Source organism: Cricetulus griseus, chromosome 5, assembly GCF_003668045.3.
Source record: "Cricetulus griseus strain 17A/GY chromosome 5, alternate assembly CriGri-PICRH-1.0, whole genome shotgun sequence".
Taxonomy (NCBI): domain Eukaryota; kingdom Metazoa; phylum Chordata; class Mammalia; order Rodentia; family Cricetidae; genus Cricetulus; species Cricetulus griseus.
In genome coordinates, this window is record NC_048598.1 from 88,645,394 (window position 1) to 88,666,851 (window position 21,458).

The 21,458-nt window shown below is 38.8% G+C and overlaps 1 protein-coding gene across 7 annotated transcripts in view; it reads right to left on the minus strand.

The window, feature by feature from the left end:
- Pigf (phosphatidylinositol glycan anchor biosynthesis class F) overlaps positions 1-21,436 on the minus strand; it is a 28,945-nt gene extending 7,509 nt beyond the window's left edge. For 4 of the 7 annotated variants that reach the window (XR_004770292.1, XM_027417977.2, XM_035445598.1 and 1 more), the window contains exons 1-5: positions 21,297-21,436; positions 19,439-19,687; positions 17,170-17,261; positions 15,734-15,850; positions 4,183-4,291 (exon numbers count right to left, since the gene is read on the minus strand). Coding sequence is in view for 6 of the 7 variants with exons in the window: in XM_027417977.2 (XP_027273778.1) it covers positions 4,183-4,291; positions 15,734-15,850; positions 17,170-17,261; positions 19,439-19,666 (546 nt within the window). In the remaining variant the exon portion in view is untranslated. The other 3 variants (XM_027417976.2, XM_027417974.2, XM_027417975.2) reach the window with 3 other exon arrangements.
- Positions 21,437-21,458: the final 22 nt, after the last annotated feature.

Sequence of the window (21,458 nt, forward strand, 5' to 3'; positions counted from 1 at the left end):
ACCCTCAAAAAACAAACAAACAACAACAACAACAACAAAAGTCTGTAATTCAGAAGATGGTTCAGTGGGTAAAATACTTGTCACAGAAGTGCAAGAGAACTCACATGAAGCTGGAGGGCCAGCTAGCGTGGCATACACAGTGACAATGAGGCCTGAGCAGCACGCTTCACCATGTGCACTAGTACACATGTGCTTATGCACACTCACAGAGATTAAAAAAGTCAGTTCAGTCAGTGCATGGGATGTGGTGAAAGGATGGTCAAGGGCTCATGGCAGCTACATCGTGAATTCCAGGCAAGTCTGGGCTACAGAGTGAGAGCCTGTCTCAAAGTCACACCTCCCAACTAATCTAAAAATGGACAACTGAACTGTAAATAATGTCTTCTAAGCAAACCCAAACTCATGTTTTCATCATCATATCTACTTTCCACAGCTTGGCTTCTGCTTCTGTAATCTTTTTTTAAAAAATTATTTATTATGTACACAGTATTCTGCCTGCATGCATGCCTGCTTGCCAGAAGAGGGCACCAGATCTCACTACACCTTGTGGTTGCTGGGAATTAAACTCAGGACCTCTGGAAGAGCAGCCAGTGCTCTTAATCTCTGAGCCATCTCCCCAGCCTGCTTCTGTAATCTTATAGGGAAGTTCTAAACATGTAAGATCAAATGTCTACACTAAAGTAGGTAATGTATATACACACTGACATTTTATCAACTTGTTAAAGCTGATGTTCCATTATGCTTTAGTTGCTATTAATATTCTATATTTAGATTTTAACATATTAACAGAACGTCATGAACTAGTAGTTTGAAACAACTCATATACCTTCCTTCTTCAATAATTCTGCCCTCCTACTTAAGTCACTAACACTCTTCAGTTGAATGAAACTAAGTGTTGATGGCAGCAATGAGATGAGATGCCAGTTGGGTCACCAATATGGTGAGAAGTAGGACTTTGCTTCATGAGGACTAAACCCTCCACAAGGACATCATTACTGTCATGGTCTCCAACCTCCTGAGATTTCTACAATTTAACAACCAGTCAACATGGGGGGGGGGCACAGCTCACCAGAATTACTGAATGTGTAAGAGAAACTCAACTGTCCGAGAGACAACATCTAAGTAAAACCACAAAAATGGACCTAAAAATAGGCAATTATGTTCAACAGAAAATTTGGGTCCTATAAGTGAGGTATGTATGAAAGATTTAACTCCCAACTGTTTGTTTCCTAGGGATTTACCCTACAAACTTGGCAAATATGCAGATTATGCCCAAGTATGACAATAATAAAATTAATGCAACGACCAGTGAACTGAAAACAATCTAACGCCCATTCAGAACTGATATATTGCCAGGTGGTGATGGTGGCACATGCCTTTAATCCTAACACTAGCCAGACAGAGGCAGGTGGGTCTCTGAGTTCGAGGCCAGCCTGGTCTACAGAGTGAGTTCCAGGGCAGCCAAGGCTACACAGAGAAACTCTGTTTTGAAAAACCCCAAATAGAAAAAAAGAAAAAAAAAAAAAACCCTGATATATTATTTTAAGAAAATAGAATGTCCCAGTTATATAATTCTAACCTAACATGTGCTAACACCATAATATAAAGTTTAAAGGGAAAAAGCAGATTAAGAACAATATGTACATTATGAACAGCATGGAGAGAGCTGCAAAAGTTACCATCAGAGTACAAATGGTGGTTTGTACTCTGTGGATGGGGGAGGGCTAATTTTAACTTTTTATAAAAATTTTTAATACAGCTTAAATTTAAAAGGCAAATATATTTTCTCTTTGAGACCAGAAAATATTCTCTCCATGTTGGAAAAAAAAAAAAGGACTTTTATTTTTTGATACCATTGTTCTTTTTGGGAAAAAATATCTTAGGAAAAATTCACGATGCTATAGATTCAAAAGTGTTTGTCAACGCAATGTTTATTATAGTAAAATACTGGCAATAAACTAAATGATCAGTAGTGAGTATCACATTATAAAATAACCATACAATAAACAAGCACAGTATAAAACAAAAATTAGTGAAACAAGATCTTGGGGACAAAAAAGTAAAGGTTATGGTGTCACAGTGATGTGTTTGTGTGTCAAGTTGACAAAGTATGGCATGACCTTGTTAATCTTCATTGTCAACTTGACAAAGTCTAGAGTCATCTGAGAAGAAAAGCCTCAACTGAGGGATTTTTCAGCTCACACCGGCCTGTGGGCATGTCTATGGGGGCTATCTTGATTATTACTTGATGCAGGAGAGCCCATCCACTGTGGTGGCACCATCCCATAAGCTAGCTAAGCATGAACCTAGGAAGGAACAAGCAAATAAGCAGTGTTCCTTCATGGATTTTGCTTCAAGTTCTTGTCTTGAGCTCTTTTCCTGACCAATATAACCTGGAAATATGAGCCAAATAAATCTTTCCCTCCCCTAAGTGTCTTTTGGTCAATGTTTAACATAGCAACAGAAAATACTATAACATGGTAACATACCTGTAATCCCAATACTAGGAAAGGGAAAGTATGAGGATCAGGAATTTAAGGCCATCCTTGCATACAAAATGAATTCAAGGCCAGCATGGACTACAAAAGATCCTGTCTCAAAACATGCATATTTTAAGAATAAGATAATGATGGTTGGTGTAGTGACTCATATCTGTAATCCTACTAATCAGGAAGCAGATGCAAAGGATCATAAGTTTCAGACCAGCGGGATGACAGAACAAGTTCAAAGTCAGCCTGAGCTACACAATGAGATCTTGTCTCAAAGCACCAAGGGGTGGGAATATGGCTCAGTGGTATCCCATGTATTGTCAAGCTTCCTCTCAAACCACTTACCTTTATTTTTAAAATTACTTGGGGGCTGGCAAGACATCTCAGTGGGTAAAGGCACCTGCTGCCAAACCTGACAACCTGTTTGATTCCTAGACTCACCTGGTGGAAGGTGAGAGCCTGTTCTGACTCCCTCTCACACTAACATGCTTGCACATGAGATAAATAAAAATGTAAAAAAACACAATGGAATCTTGAAATTTGCAGGAAAATGGATGGAACTCGAAGAAACCATTCTGAGTGAGGTAACCCAATCACAAAAAGACAAACATGATATGTACTCACTCACATGTGGACCTGCTTTATGATACATAGTAGTAACCATGCTTTATCAGAGCTGTTTAATGATGTTGCTCAGAATGGTTCCTCCCAGATGATGACTGAGAAGCTAATTAAAAAAAAAAAAATGGTGCCAAGTACCACAAGAGTAACAGAACTGTGCTGTTTTCTGGGATTTTGTTTTTTACTTTTTTGTTGTTGTTGTTTGTTTGTTTTTTGTTCTTTTAAAATGGAGCGTGCTGGATGTCTCTACAATTTTGTTCAAGTGACTGCAGAACCTGGAAAAGCTGTTGCTGCTATTGATGCATAACATATTGCCATTATTGCTCTTTTTATATAAATATATATATATATATATGTATATATGCTAATTGAAACTCAAAAAAAGTAACAAAGCTTGCTTTAGAAATATGCTTCATAATATATTTCAAGGTAAGTATTCCATGTAGCAATCAATCTAGTTAAGAAAATAGACTCTAAGATCAGAAATATAATAAAGAGAGAGAGAAAAGAAAATTCTCCTGTATGTATTGGCAAAATAAGCTTTTTAAAGTTTACAAGCAGGGACTCTGCAAGATGAAGTCCTGAGTTTGGATCACCAGCACCCATGTGAAAAGCCAGGCATGGTGACACACATTTGTAACTTTAGTGCAGGAAGGGGAAGACAGGAGGATCCCAGGGTCTTGATGGCTAGTCAGCCTTGCCAATCAGTAGTACCCAGGCTCAGTGAGACCCTGTCTCAAAAACTGAGGTGAGGAGCAACAGAAGAAGACACTAGATGTCAGCCTCTGGCCTCCACACATGATTAATGCATAAGTACACACATGTGCTTACACATGTATACAACACACATACACACAGTTTTAAAAGAAACATTTAGATCTGTGAGGTAGATCCATGCCAACATGACTGTCTATGGCACTGGGTCAGGCCCAATAAGCAGGCATCTAGACAGCACTGTGTTCCCTACTTTACTGAACAGTCAAATACCACCATCCTATACTAGCTTTCCTCATCGGCTTTCCTCCTGCTGTGCCAACATACATTTTGTTAGTGTAATGTCTTTAAAACCAACCTGCCATGGTCTTTCCCAATCCAGTGGAATAGGAAATGCTCCAAGCCATGCTCCTATAAAACTGGAAATTGTAGTGATCTGAAGACTGTTCTCCCAAATGGATGTAACTCTGCAAGACACCATACACAAGTCATTGGCGACTTTTAATAGCTAGAAAATCACACAAGCACTAGCACAAATTGATGCTACACTTTTTTCATCCATTTAATATAAATGACTTAAAGTGACAAAAACATTAAGATACAAATCTATTTCCATTGTACAGGTTCTGCGTGTGCACTGTGAGAGGCGGACAATAGAAAGAGCACTGTAGTAACAACTATGTCCTTTTATCACACCCCCGAGTCCTTCACCACAGGCAACTGTCATTTTCAAATAATTATATACCCCTCCAGAAAGATTCTGTGCAGGTACAGGTCCACAATGCACACAACTTTATCTTAAAATGCAAACACATCTCTACATAAATGAAATGTGTGTATATGTGCATTTTTTCTAAATAAGATTTAGATGCATGCCACTGTAAGCCTGATTTAGCTTTGTTTTCTGCATGAACAGCTACAACAGTAATTCACTGTACGGATGTAAAATGGTTTCCTCAGCTCATCTTCTTCATGTCATATTTCATCCAATATGACTTCATCTATTTGACAAACAAGGGACGGAGAACAAGAACCTCAAAGGACCCCATGATAGTGGACATGGTGGCACACATCTATAAACCTAGTGCTCAGGGCAGGACAGTGCTCAAGCAGTGACTTCATAGCCAGAATGGACTCTGTAGTGATTAAAAAGCAAGAGATAAAAAAGAAAAGAAAAAAAATCCCAGTGATTTCTGCCAGCGATTCCTATATTGGAGCGAAGGGGAAGGATAGACCTCTTGCTCCTCTCATGGTTCAGGGCTTGATTTCAGCCTTATAATGTGAATACTTAAGTCGTTCTCATGTATGGCTCTCTGACTATGCCTATGACGTGTGTCTAGTTACGGTAAAGGAAGACCCACAGCCATGCAGTAAGTGGAGGCAAAGCTTCAGTTGCTTACAATGCATGGTGGGGCTGATGTGAAGTTAACGGCAAGCAGCAGCTGCATTTTCATTGGAAACTCTCCAATTACGGCCCACAAAACATACAGTGAATTACAGACACTCATGTGAAAACCACTCTGTCCAGCTGACAGCCCCACATCCAGGAGACGCTTGTTTCTGTTAAAACTTGGGGCTGGGAGGAAGTGGTAGGCAATCACCATGTTTCCAAGTTTGTAGCATTTGCTGGGCCTGCCTGCTCTGTGTTTTGAGTAATACTTGTAAATGCTAGCCAGTTTCAACTAGCACCTGGCAGAATGGAAAGCTATTTCTATTTTGAAGGTGAAATAAACTGGCTGAGTTAAATATAAAAAGAGACTTGTACTGTCCAGGTAACTTAAAAGGTAAGCTTTGACCAGGTTTGTGGCTGACAAGTGCTGACATTAACACACAGTTCATCTATGCCACAACACAGAAAGGATAGTGCCGGAGATGAAAGTGTGGGAGAGGCTTCAAGCAGACTCTATTCTCTGCTTTACTGATTTCTTCTACACAGAACACTCTTTTCAAGGTTCATCTATGGTGTAACATGTATCAACACTTCATTATGTCAGTGGATCCTACTCCCCTGTGTGGATACTGCAGACTTTATTTCTCCATCCAATAGTTGGTGAGCATCTGGGTTGTTTCTGCCTTTGGCTTATTAAAAATAATGCTGCTAGGAACATTTGTGTGCAAATCTCTGTATGGATACGGGTTCTCATCTCTCTTGGGATTATACCTAGAAGGAAATAGCTGGGTCACCTGCTATTTGAGGAACTAACAGTTTCCCAAAGCAGCTAACATGTGATTTTTCCACAAGTCCTATGTGAAGGTTTCAATTTTTCTACATCTTCCTAATTATCTGTGGGTTATAGTCATTCTAGCCAGTATGAAATATCTCAATGCAGCAGACTTATGGTTAAGATTGCATTAAAGAATGCTATAGAAACCACTGAAGGATTTTAATCAAGTAATAATGTGATCACAGCCACTGGTAGCAAGAAACATACTCTTCACATTTTTTCATTATTCCAGTACATTTGTAACCAACTTCTGCTTATTAAAATAAAAAGTGCAAAATCCAAGAGGTTGCTTTTACTTTTGTTTGTGTATCCATGTATGTTTGTGATCCTACATACAATAAACATCAAAAAATGGAACCAAGAACTATACAACTATAAAAATTCTGTAGCCTGTATTTTAAGTGAACATTTTTGTAAAGATAACTATTTCTGCCAACCCCCTCTGATTTCCACTGCCACGTTAGGAACCCAAAACAACATACAGAGACTTATACTAGTTACAGTGTTGCTGGCCAATGACTAGGATTTCTTATATGCTTGCTCTGTTAAGTATCAACCATAACCATTATCTATATATTTTAAAAGGCTTATCTTATCGAGGATGCCGACCTTATGTGGTCTTCCCAGGGATCACATGGTGACTTCTGTCTTTACTACATTTCCCAGAATCCTCCTTGACTCCTAGCCCCACCTATCTTGCTTTCCTATTGGCCAACAGTGCTTTATCAACCAATAAGACAAACATATATACAGAAAGACTTCCCCCATCACATATTTATCAAAATAACTTATGTGATATCTTTAAAGTCAAAGACTACAATTAGAATAAAAGTCTCCTCCTCGCATGTGTTTCAATGAGGAAACCTCGGTAATCTACGGGACCTCCTTAGTAGTTCAGTACTTATTCCTTGCATAGGTGTGGACTTTGGGAGCCCATTCCACATAGAGGAATACTCCCTGAGCCAAGACACACGGGGGTGGGCCTAGGCCCTATCCCAAAGGATACGACAGACTCTGATGACACCCTATGGAAGGCCTCACCATCCAGGGGGAGCAGAAAGGATATGTGATAGGTAGGGTTTTAGTTGGGAGGGTGGCAGAGGAGGAGGGGAGGTAGAACTGGAATTGTCATGTAAAACAATCTTGTTTCTAATTCAAATAAAAATCTGAAGAAAAAAAAAGTCTCCTCCTCTACCTGATTTCTATACACTATAGAGATGTTTCCAATTAAATATATATATATATATATATATATATACTTTTTTATGTCTTGTATTTCAAGTCATTACTTTCTGCATTTTGCTGTAGAAGACATAGCTCCTTTTATCTACAAGCTTTCTGTATCAACACAGGCAGATCTCCCTCTTTGTCATCTTTCCAATACTAAAATTGCCCCCTTCAGTTAAATGGATAACCAGTGTTTTTTATAGTAACTATGAAAACGCAAACCACAACCATGTGTCTTTTCTTAGTAAATATAAATTTTAATTTTCCACAGGTGCTAAGAACTCTTTCCTCTCCTTCCACCTGTCACTAACTCGTTTTTAAATATTTAAAAAGTACTCTAGCTGCTTGCTGCCTCTTTCTGCCCATCCCCCCCCCCTTCTTTTTGAGGTGCCTGGCTGCTCTCAGCCTGCTGAAGGCAGTGCAGTCCTCTGAGGATCCTGTACCATCATCATTGAATTTCTTTGTCTCCGTCCTGCTGCTCTGGGGTCTGAGTGAGTTCTCATTCATTCTCTCATCGCCCCTCTCTCCTCCATCCCCCATCACTTTTCCTTCCCCTCTCGGAAATGGGTTTGAAGAGATGTCTTCAGTCTGAAAATGATTTTATTATGATTGCTACAAATATTTTGCCTTGGATTTTTGGAAGGCATTGTTCCCTTGGATTCTGGTTCCCACACGGAGGTTCAGTGCCATTCTAGACCTGCCCCAATTTCTACTAGGACCATGCTTTTTCCTCACGATGGAAGAATTTCCAATCATCTCTTTATCCCTGGCTATCTTACATTTCATGCAGAAAAATTATCTTCATCTTTTTGTTTGAATAAGTTTTTTGTTCGACTTCATCTCTACTTCTGTTTTGTTTTCCTACAGTATTTCATTTTCTTGAGCTTTACTGTTGAGTATTTCTTTTGTCTGCCACACTTTACAGATACACACACAAAACATGTGGTTACCTTCTGCCCATTCTATTGTCTTTGTTTTTACTGGCTTCCTTTATTGTTTCTAGATTCCAATTGAGGCTAGATGGTGTACGCCTAGCTTCCTGAAGGAGGGGAAGGGTTGTAGTAAGAGTAGATACACTGGTGTGCAGAGGTTCATTTAAGCTTTATCCCTTGAGGAAGCTGAACAAATCTCAATGTTAGGGTTAGCTCAAACAGCTGAGGCTTTGAGAGCTACAATTATATTTCTCCATTCCTCTTCTTCCATTGTTCAATTTGTTACTTTTACAGTATCTTCTGCTCTACAACCCTAATTCATTCAAATATTCTCTTGGCATACGTAATGAGCCTCTTCCATGCAAAGAACTGAAGAATTCTTTCAATGGGGAGAACTGCCATCTTTAAATTCTTTTTACTACAGAAGCACACAGTAGTCTTATGTTTGAGTCTCCCTTGTCCCTTCTTCATATCTATCATATGTTCTCTAATTACTTTATGCTTCCTAACTCCTTCCTTATCCCTCATTCATCTTGAATGGCTTAAACCTCTCCTTTATACAAAAATATGATTTTCTAACATGCTTTATGCTTCTAGATATTTCTTTCATTGTTTTGTTCTGTTTTTGAAACAGGGTCGCTCTATGTAGCCCTGGCTAACCTGGAAACTCACTGTGTAGACCCAGCTGCTTCTTGATATTTCTAAAATATGTTTTATATGTGTTGTTTAGGTCCTGAATTTATGGCATGGATTCTGCAATCTGATCTTCTTCACTTTAGCTCATTTTCTCATCTTTGCTTTTTTTATTAAATTAATACAATTAATAATATTTTTCTGCAATAAACTATGTGAAATTTGTTTGGTTTTGGTCCAGGGGCATGTTTTCCCAGATCACATCTGCCTGTGCAGGTGTCTCTCCCCTCCTCAATGCCCCCTACCCTCACAGTTGTGTGCCCCTTCTATTTCTTTTGCTCACACTTCCCATGGGCAAGCTGTCTAGGCTACTTATTTGCTCAGATACATAACAAATGAATCCTCTTTGGTGCTGCCTTCTCATGTTAACTGGCTCCAGTTTTTCCTGTTGTGGATCTGCATTTTGAATGCTGGATGATATTTCCTACCTGTGGGGTTTTTGTTTGTTTGTTTGTTTATTTTGTATCTTAAGGCAGAGGGAAAGAATGGAGAACAAGGTAGATGTTACCCTTGTGACTCGATAGTAAAACTCAGCTGAAATGTAGTAAATGGTGGCTCCATGATGCAAACTTTAAAACATCCTGGCCAAGGCTTAAACATCTTTTTTGAAACCAGATGAAGCTATTATGGGACCGTCTGTGTCCTTGGCAGAGTCCCAGGAGAAAGCAGCTCTGTAGATTCATAAAAGGCAGAGACCTGACAATGAGTCAGGCTGTTGTGCTGGTGAGGAAATCTATGTCATTGTATATTATTCTTCACATTAGTGTGACAGCTTCAATCAGCTGCCTTTGATCCCCGAGTTCTAGCCCAGCAATCTAGTTCACTTGCCGAAATTTGTTGAAACAAATATGCACATCACATTACTTATAACTGTTCAAAGAAGCTCCTTCTCAAGTTTGAAACGAAGACGTATATCACCTTACTTACAACTCTGAAAATTGTGATAAACTTTCAGTAGCAAATTAATCACAGAACAATTTTAATGATATGATGATTTAGACTAATTCCATCACAGTGACATATTCTCCTTCTCAGTAGTTAGGATAGGAAGGCACAGGAAAAAGAAGCTACTGTCTTCTCCCTCCTAGAACAAGGACAAGCACTGGAAGAATTCTTAAGAAGCACAGCCATGTCCTATCTGTATCCAGAAGCAATGGCATCTGTATTCCAGCATCACCATATTCTTCCATGGTTAAAACAACACAGGCTGAGGTTTCATTTCATTTAAAGATATGATAACTGGGGCTGGCAAGATGGCTCAGAGGTTAAGAGTACTAGCTGCTCTTCCAGAGGTCCTGAGTTCAATCCCCAGCAACCACATGGTGGGTGACTCACAACCATCTACAATGAGATCTGGTGCCCTCTTCTGGTGCATAGGCACACATGCAGGCAGAACACTGTACATAATAAATGAATCTAAAAAAATAAAAGATACGATAACTGAGGGTGCTAGGCAAAAAGTGGTACATTTTACACATACACTCAGATGAAAATGTTCATAATAGTGGAATAAAGTAAATAATAAGGCAGTGACTACAGTAACTGCTTTTGTTTCAAAATTGCACATTATATGAAGAAACAAAATTAGAGTAGATAAAATCTGTAATTATTGCCCCTTTAATAGTATTATTAGTTCTTTAACTTTTCTGTTTCATATTTAAATCTTTAACTTTATTTGAAATCATATGATTTTACTACAAAATCTATATATTTTACTACTTAAACTAAAAAAATAGGTCCACACATGCATTCTTTAGTAACAAAGAAATGAGAAAACAATGGAAACAGGTAAATTCCCATTAACTTCTTGCAGCCTGACACTAGCTTATTTTCATTCCATAGGTTTCCATAATAAACTTGTCTAAAGTATGTTATCACTGCAAGTACTGTCATAATTATAAAATATTTGCACATAATCAGTAGGGCTGAGAACAGACTAAATGGCCTATTGTTATGCTCTGAATAAAATTTTAAGGTAACTAAAGAAATGTTATAGGTCACTCTTCATGACAATAAGGCCTACGTACCTGCCCATATTATTTGATTTCACTGAAATTCATTATGTGAAATATCAACTGAAATATGCCACTTTGAGTGCCTCCTGTGTATGTCAATGAACAGTAAGCATGTGTGTCTTAGATAGGGTCTCATCAAAATATATTTAAGGATTTGATCTAAGGAAAGGAGGGTACAACTCCTCCTGGTGGCTAAAACTATTTTACACAATTTTCGGCATAAATGTTCCCCACCAAATAAAATTTTAATAAGATATTAAAATCTTTGTTAAGTTTATGTGACTACATTCAGACTAAGTTACCTAATTTCATACGAGTAAATCTTTGGCTCTTGATGTCCATGGTAGTTTTCTCAATATAAAATCTTTATCAATATAAAGATGACAAAAAGAGAACTGCTTGCATCTAGAAGACAGGTGTCACTGTGTGCTTTCACCTTGACAAGACCACTGATCTGAGCATCTGTCCTAATTAGGAACTTATTTAGCTGAAGTGACTAAGCTCTAACTCATACACTTAAACAACAGCATCAACAAACTGACAAATCAAAAGGCAAACTTCCCTATAAAACAAGGCCTATGATAGGTTACTACTCTCTTTTATAAAACAATCTGCAAGTGAAAAGAACACAAATTGTGATAAATACAAGGCAACAAACAAAATCAAACTCTGACAAATCAAGTATACCCAATATTATGCATTACCAACAAGAAGCTGGTAAAAATATTTTAAGAAACCAAGTTACTTTTTTTTCCATCAGTTTTTTACAAGAACATCCTCTCAGCAGTGATTTCATTGACTATTCTGGAATAACTTTACCGAAAAACCCTGTTAAGATAATGAAATTAAGTATGTCTAAATTTCAAAAGTATCAGAATTGATCCTTTATTCTCAGGATATAAGACTCAATCTTCAAACTCAAAATGTTCACATTTTCAGCTGAGCACAGAATTTATATGAACTTGCAAATAAATACATTAAACCTAGGGGCTGGAGGGGACTCGGTGGCTAAGAGCACTGATGGTCTTCCAGAGGACCCAGGTTTGATTCCCAGCACCCACATGCTACTAGGATCCTGGGGGATCTGACTACCTCCTTCTGGCTTCCACACACTAGGGATTCATGTGGTGTACAGACATATATGAAGGCAAAACACCCATACACATAAAAACAAATAAATAAATTAAAACTTGGCTATTTCTCTTAAAAGTAGTATAAACTGTTTAATTGATTTGAAGAGGGGTGAGATGTCAATTCAAAATAGACCTGATCACCCTCAACATCTTAGGTTCATTCCAATGCTTCTAATTACACTAATGAATATGGAGACATAAAACTTCTGCTCCACTCTGACAGGTCCATGGGCACGCCACACTGAACTAACTGGCAAAGCCGTATTCTCCTCTGTGTTACCTATGCACTACACTTGTCGGTCTGTTACTTAAAAGCCAAACAAAATTACAGAGACAAACTGTAGTCAGGGTTGGAGATATGACTTGATAAACATTCCTTGAGCACTTGCTCTTTGATTTTACTCATTGTCTTACTCACTCCAGCAATAAGCCTGAAGAGGACATATTCACTTTATTTTGATCATATTACATAGGAGAATTCATGGAGCTAAGAGGCTTGTCTGAGATGGCCACTATGTAAGAAAGGGCACGAATCTGCTTTCTGACTTGAACTGCTGGCATCTTATTTCTGAATTCAAGCTCCAGCTCCATTGCTTACTGACTGTGGAACTTGAGCAAGTTCACCCTGCTTAGATCCCCAGTATCTTCATAAAGAACATGGTGAAATGTCTCTGTGGACTAATACAAAGTTCATGAACATGCTTTATGTTACTAAAAGCTGGTTTTGTTTGATTTTTACTTCATTATTATTTCATGTCATATCCTAAACGATAGTAAATGGAGTGGTTTGTATTACAAACTGATTCTTTTTAGTCAAGGTCTTCTAGCAGTTTACCAATTGCCTGTTCTTCAACCAATTGTACATTGGAAATTTTGGAAAGGTAGCTTTTATAGTCCAGTGATTTTTCAGTGTCATCTGAGAAACCTAGCAGCTTCCTCCTACAGGTCTAATAATCAAGAGATCAATTCAGTATTTAATCATTGTTCGTATTCTGAATAGGGCTCAAATTTCACAAGCTAGCTAAAAGGTTTCAATGAAAAGTCTCTTCAGCTTATGAACTAGCTTCTCAGATGTTTTCCTCGAGATAACCATTACATCATCAATTTGTGCATTCTTCAGAGATCCACGGGTCTACCTCTTCCCCCCTTCCACCTTCAGACATAACTGTTTCATCAGTACAACAGCTTTAAGCTTTGTGGGTTTTCTTCTTAACCTAAATGGTGCTAGGGATGTAGCTCAGTTGGTAGATTGCTTGCCTCCTGCACATGAGGCCCAGGGTTTAACCCCTAATACTACTACAGAAAGAAATTAAGTATCAATACATGCTGTATTCATGTTGTAACATGAATGAACCTTGAAAACACTATGCTAAGTAAGAGAAATCAGTTACAAAAGATCACAAATTGTATGACTCATTCAAATGAAATGCCCGAAACAGGCAACCCTACTGAGAGACCAACAAGATTCACGGTTGCTTAGAGACAGAAACAGGGTGTGAATCTTATCTCAATATTGTTTTTAAAAATGTATCTCCCATGAACTTGCAAGATGGCTCAGCAGATGTGCTGGCTAGTTTTTTGTCAACTTGATACGAGTTTACATCATATCAAGAGGGAACCTCAATTGAGAAAACGCCTCCATCAGACTGGCCTGTATGCAAGACTCGAGGACATTTTCTTGATAAATGATTGATTTTCGAGGGCCTAGCCACTGTGGGTAGTGCCATCCCTGGGCAAGAAGGTGTACAGGAGAGCAAACTGAGCAAGCCACGAAGAGAAAGCCAGTAAGCAGCATTCTTCCATGGCTCTGCTTCAATTCCTATCTTGAGTTCTTGCCCTGACTTCCCTCAATGATAAACTATGACTGGAACAGGTAAGCTGAATAAACCCTTTCCTTCCCCAGCTGCTTTTGGTCATAATGTTTTATTGCAGCAAAAGAAACCTAACTAACACAGCAGGTGAAGACACTTTCTGCCAAACCTGTCAACCAGAGTGCAATCACTGGGACCCATGTAATGAAAGGAAAGAAACAACCTCTGCAGTTATTCTCTGACATCCACACAGCACCCACACATATATGCACACATGTGCATACACACACAAATAAATAAATTTAGAAAATATATGTAAACATATTTCCCAACTATATCAGTTTACTTAATATATCATGAGCTATGTTCATCCACATCTGGTGTTAATTCTTGGTCAGATTTCCAATACCCATCTTTCACTACTTCACAATAACTGACAAGAAACAAATGTCAAACCTTTTCCTAGGAAAAGAATATTATTTAACGTAATATTTATGTTTCTGAACGATTTCAGTATAAAACTGTGCTACCATTTTTATTAAGTTCCTAGCCTTTCTCCTGTCATATATGAAGTCTCCAAGCATTATGTCTATAACTCCATCCTTCCCATACTGGCCAATTTTTGCAAAGTACAGTAAGTTTTAGAACACATAGGTCAAGTGACAGAAGAACCATCTATATAAACAGATTACAATGGGTCCCTTACATATCTAACTTTGACACACAATTTAAAGCCACACTGATCATTATCAACCATTAAAGTTTCAGCCAGTTTCCATATTTAAAATTCTCAAACTGAAATAAACTAATTCCATTGGAGATATGACGATAATAATGCAGGGGGATATTCAGTTGATATGCTTTTGTTCCTAAGAACTTTACGAGTAGACAGCCATTACAGAAAAAAAAAAAAAAAAGAAATAAAACACAGTGAAGCCAAAGCTATACCTACATATATAAAATAACAACTATTCATTATCAAAGAAAAATGTAACTTACAGAGATAGGCTGCCCAGAGCCTGTCCTCTGCTCTCCTTCAGCTGCTGTTTACACAAACACCAAGCTTACTTCAGTTTCTATGCTCCCTCCAGCACCCTGCACAAGATATACCTCTTTTGGTTTCATCAAAGCCTGTATTTCTGATCCAATCCACCACAGATCAGCCCCCTTAGCCCCGTTCTTTGCTACTCCCCTACTCCTACAGCGCTGATTGTGGGATTATTGCACGTTAGCCATTCATCTGCTCTTTTCATTCATAGCCCTTGAACACATGGCTCTTTGGGGAAATCTGGGCATTCTGTAATCCACAAAGAGCTAGCAGAAGGTACAACACAGAGGAAATGCTCAAGAAGTTTTGCCGCTGGGTTATAAATAGGACAAAGCCGTTGAGAACTAACTAACTCACCTGGTTTTCTTAGTTAAAAATTAACCATTTTTCGTATGTATCATCTCAATGGCTTTAAGGAAGCTAAGACTTCAACTTAGTTATGCTGCAAATATATGAATGGCAGCTACAGAAATGAAATCTGGTAAAGCCTGTACTCTCAGATCTTGCCACAAAAAGACCAACCAAGGGATGCTTAGACAAAATATTTTTAGATTATGGACTTCATTTCTACATTAGGAAATGCACAGAAGCAGTTATACTTGTAGTACTTTATCTTGCTAATGTGGAGGCAGGGGCTGTAGTTCTCTCTGTCTGGGGTTCTCTCACACTGTCTGCCTCCAGCCTCTATTCTCCAAGAGCACTGGCCCTTTTGACATCTGAGAGCTGGACAGTGCCTCGAGACACTGAGAGGATGACTACACCAACACAAATAGAAAATGCTTCTTTAGGTCTTGAATGTCACTAAAGTATGAATGTTAAACTTACCCATTTCTACTGAAAACTCTCAGCCATGCTTTGAGATTTGGTCCTAGCAAACACAAACAAGGAATTGTAGTAAAAGTAGACAAGATAACTGCAAATAAAAATGTTTCCAACACCAACCTAGGATCAAAAAGAAAATCTGTTCATGTTTCAGAAGTATTAGAGGTACATGTATTCACAGGCATGAGTCATCTTTCTAAGTGTGTTCTCTATACGAATATCTTCTTATACTTTAGTTGGGAAAACTACCTAAGAGCCACTAAATAAGACTAAATTATTCGACAAGCTTCAGAAACGTCCTAGCAAATTACCTGCTTTTAATCATAAATTTCAAAAATGTTAAAAATCTAAAGATCCATACTGAGGCCTTCTTGCAAAACAAAATAACCAAAACACTCAGTTTTAGATAATAAGTTTTCGTCCTTAACAATCTCCAGAACTCCTACAGTTGAACTGCTTCTTTTTATGAAGCGACTAAAACTAAAGATAGTTACACCTCAAGAGTTTCTGATTGAAGTCTAACAATTTGTGTTTTGATAAAATTTTGAACTATGAAACACATTGTCTTTTCACTGATTCTCTTAAGATGGATTAGACAAAACCATTTTCTATGACAAAGACTTTTCTGTCCTGTCTAAAATAGAATGATCTGTTAGTTTACTGTGTGTGTACAACTGTGTCTGTGTGTCTGCATCTGTAGCTTTATGTGTGTGTGTGTGAGAATGTATAATCACTCACTTCACCATGATCATTTAATCACTGCTAAAATGAAATGTATCATGTAACAAACATTTGTGAATTTAGGTCCCACTAATTTGAAATTTGTCCAGTTTTAAAGACTGTTAAATTTTAATATAAACGTTGATATTTGATAAAGGAATCTATGTCCCTGAAGAAAATAAATTCAGACACTCTCTAGTCATATTTGAGTCACTGAAATACTATTTATAACCAATTTACACATATCACAATAGTGAGTTGCCTGCATAAATCAAGGCATGTCTAGCCTGTGTCCTTCATCCAAGGATAGCTATGGATATATTCCAAATCATAAACTTATAACACTGTCAGATTTTGGTAATATGATCATCACAGGGTTCTTAAATACAATTTTGCAGATGACCATATTGTGTTGTAATGTCAAAAGGTTGGACATCTAGAGGTTTTTCATAGCCATACATTAATTACTATTATATATATAGTGTTTATGAAGTACAGTTAGGTTTCAGAAAGCTAAAAAACAGAAATATGTGAAGAATTAAGTTGTCTCGATGTTTTTAACAGTACTAAAAATAGGACAATAATAGAGCTTTCTACCTTGATCCATTAATCAAACCCACTATGGTTATACTAGAGTTGCTAAGAGTTAGCATATCAAAAAAAAGTTAGCATATCATTTAGTAAATTAATACATGAAAACATAAGCATTCAGAACTCACTCTATTAGTGGTGCTCCATATAGAACAAAAATGATATGAAGGAAAAAACAAGACAGAAGAAAGTAGATGCAGCATTTCAAAACTCTGGTCACCTAAAAGAGAAGGAAGAAGTTGAAGACTCAAGAAACTACTTAAAAAGCTACAAATTCTGCCGTTTTACATACAAATATAACTTGTTCCCATAACTTCAGAAACAGCTGGACATTCTTTGTTGGATAACTTCAAATCCGATCACATCTTATCGAATAAACAGTCCTCAAAACAGACTGCAAAAAACTTCAAAGACAGGGCCAGCAAGATGGTTCAGCGGGTGAAGGCCCTTGCCTCCAAGCCTGATGACCTGAGTTCAACTGTTGGGACCCACATGATGGAAGTAGGGAACACACTCTGACCTTAATATGGAAGCTGTGTTGCATGCATACACACACACACACACACACACACTAAATATTTTTTTTAATTTAAAAAACAAGTATCATACAAATATACTCTATCCCACACCTGCATAAAAGCCAAAATTGATTTCTGTTTATGTAGTATGATTATAATATTTTTAATACTTAAGAAATGTTAATAATAGAGTGTTAGGATACAAAAACCACAGTGACCTTATTATGTAAAGACACATGAATTACCTACAGAAAATACTGAATACTATACTTTTCTTTCATTTTAAAACAAAACTGAGGAATTTACATCAAAAAAGCAAAATAGTAAATAATTTCCAAAATCATATTCCTATTGCTGTATAAATAGTATTTTAAAAAAAAAAAGACTTAAAGATCTACAAATAGGTCCATGCCTGGAACACACTTGATCTGAAACTCAAGATGATATGATTATAAAACACATATTAATGTTTTAAACTGTAAGTCAGTCTAAAACACTCTAAGAGGGAGTTATATGTAGTATTGAATGTTCAGTGAGGATTTTAACTGAATGTTAATTGTCAAATGTCATAGAACAGTGATTATTCTGGAAAAAATATGGATTCTAATATCTGAAAACTTTTAACTGTTTAGTCAAGGAAAGCCACATGTGGAATAACAGTTACGATGACTTAATTTGCAATTTCTGGAAAACTCACTTCTTGTTTAAGGAAGGCCTCAACCCCTAGCTGAGGGAGTTATTGACAGCTGATGACTACTAAGGCAAAGAAAGTCAGTTTTCTTTAGAAGTGCGGTCCCTGGTGGGTTGGCCATGCTCCAGTGGATGGCCTCACATCTGTGCAGATATGGGACTCTGGAGGTTATAACAAGAACAACAACAAAAAGGATATGAAGTTGGGCAGAGATTAGGAGTAGAGTAGGGGATGGATATGATCAAAAAAACTTTGTGCACCTGTATAAAGCTATCAAAGAATTAAAAAATAAATTTTTAAAATATACACAGGCTGGAGACACCTGTCAATAAGCAAAAAGGACCTGAGTTGAGGGCACACTTATCCCAGCACTGGGGAGAGATGGAAGGATCTCTGGTGCTCATTGGCCAGCCAGTCTAGCCTAATTGGTAAGCTCCAGGACAATGAATGACACTGTGTGGAGCAGGTGGGCAGTGTTTCTAAAGATGAAGTTGTTCCCCAGCCTCCCCATGCATTTGCACACAGTGTAACCCACCCACCTACTCAACACACTAAAAAGTACAAAAATAGGCCAGGCATTGGTGGCGTATGCCTTTAATCCCAGTACTCTGGAGGCAGAGGCAGGCAGATCTCTGAGTTCGAGGCCAGCCTGGCCTACAGAACCAGTTCCAGGATAGGCTCCAAAGCAATACAGAGAAACCCTGTCTCGAAAAACTAAAAAACTAAAAAATAAACTGCAGTGTCTTATACGTTATCTTCAGTGATGATATAAAACAATGACTATCCAAGGTAAACAATGACTATACAAGGTGTTATTTATATTGTGATGCACTGAAGGTATCATAATTCCACAATTAATGCATAACAAAGATCTATTAAACATTGTAGGTGACAGGCTACTGCTTTGGGGTGGATTTGGTTCTCTTTATATGCTGTAAATAACTCAATAAGGATATAACAATACTTAATTCTTTGTTTTGTTCCTTCAGGGCAGGGTTTCCCTATGTAGCCTTGGCTATCCTGGAACTAGCTCTGTAGATCAGGTTAGCCTGGAACTCAGAGAGATCCACCTGCCTCTGGTTCCTGAGTGCTGGGATTAAACACATGCACCACCAAGGCCCAGCACAATGCTTCATTCTTACGCTATTACTTCCATCTCAAAACTGGTTATTAATAAGTAAGCCTTACCTTGTGTGATAAGGAACTTCTTCTAGAAGACACATTTGGTTTCACTACTAAATGTAACAGGAGATTGACACCAGTCACAGAAGCAGAACACGTACACAGCCAAGTCAGGTGAGTTTCCAGTATTGAGAAGTTATCCAGGAAGAGGGATGGAATAAAAATGCTTAAGAAAACTGAAAATATACACAAAAGATTGGAATACAGCAGTCTCTTGATGTCAGTATCTTTCATGGTGTTTTCTTGAGTAGCTATCTAGTAGAAAAGAAATTAAGAAAAACATGTAATGATTTTTTTTCCATGTCCCAAACACTTGGATACTCTAAAAATAAGCCTTGTACTAATAATTTTCTATGGACAATATATTTTTTCAAAGAACAGAAGACAGAGTTTATATTCTGTCATTTTAGATTTTTTCTAATATGATACAAATATCTTTCAGAGCCTTAAAAAATTCGGTAAAAAATTTAAATATTCATGACTGATTTCTGCAACGGGGGCATGCATTAGAGACGAAGAAGCAACTAATTTTACTTTTTTTTCCCTTTATTTTGGCCAAGATCAGGAAGATGAAATCATTCTAGTTCTTAAATGCCCAACCAAATACACACTTGGATATATAAATGGTGTTGAGAACAATATTTACATGGTCATTATGTTAAACTAGGGAAAGCTCCTGGAAAAACAAAATAACACTGTCACAGACGCTATGTTCTAGTCAAAAAGCACATGGGTGGGAGGAGAAACAAACGTTTACGGTCTCTATATAATATCTTTGACCTAATTATAGGTTATATTGGTTAAAATTAAGAAAGAACTAAAAAAGTAATACAAGTTACATAGTGGTAAAAATCCCGCCCAAACAGAAACATCCACACAGCAGGGAAGAGGAACTGGCCTGAAAAGTAAAAGTCCAAGTGTGGGCATCGTTCTATCAACCCTTGTTTAATTCACACAATCGTTTTCAAAGGCAAATACGATACTACTGATTAAGCAAACTGGAGGAACAAGTTAGCAGACATGGCCAAGGTTACACACACTATAGCCATTTCAAGCATAGCCTCCTCAACATGAAGACATCCTGCAGGGGTCCGGAGAGGAAGGGATAAATGGCAAAGCTTGGATTCTTCCCTCCAGTGCCAGGGTCAGGCAGGTGGGAGGAGGGGGGAGATAGGGAATCCATCCTCTGAGCAGAGAGCGCTTCTGGACCACCTACAGATGCTGATCTCGCACAGCGAGCGGTACCCAAACGCCAAGGCTTGCTGGATGGTGCTATGGCCGACACTGGCGGGTCCCGAGGTCCCCCAGCACTCCAGACCTATGGAAGTCACCAACTGGAGTCGCGATCCGACGCAAGCCGGTCAGAAGGTGCGGCTGCTCCCAAGCCCTCCTTTGCCCAGGTGTGGAGCGCAGCTCAACCCCACCCCAGGCTGGCTCGGGATGCTGCCCCAACAGGGAGGCGGGGAGTGTGGGCAGTGAGGGGCGTCATCAGAGAGAGAGAGAAGGAGAGGAGAGGAGAGAGGAAAGAGAGAGTGAGTGAGAAGAGAGGAGAGGAGAGAAGGGGAGAGGAGGAGAGAGGGAGAGAGACAGAGAGAGGGAGAGGGAGAGAGACAGAGACAGACAGACAGACAGACAGAGAGAGAGAGAGAGAGAGAGAGAGAGAGAGAGAGAGAGAGAGAGAGAGAGAGAGAGAGGGCGCTGACCGGACGCAGTGACGGACCGATGCCGGGATCCCAGAGGGTACGTCCCGCGCACGGACATCTTCTGGTCCGCAGGAAGCGTGGCGCTCCGGAGGCCACCGCGGCAGTCGAAAGAGGACCTGCACCCGCCCCGGGCGAGCGTGAGGTACATGCCGCCGGCTTACCTAACTCTCCCGCCCGCCGCAGGGAAGGAAGGGGACACCACCGCCTCCTACCCTCCTCAGGTGCGCCCGGCTGCCATGGCCCACGCGCAGGCGCAGACCCAGGAAGGTGGGGACTCCCAAGCCCACAGCCAATCCTTAGAGAGGCGGGGCGGGACAGAGATG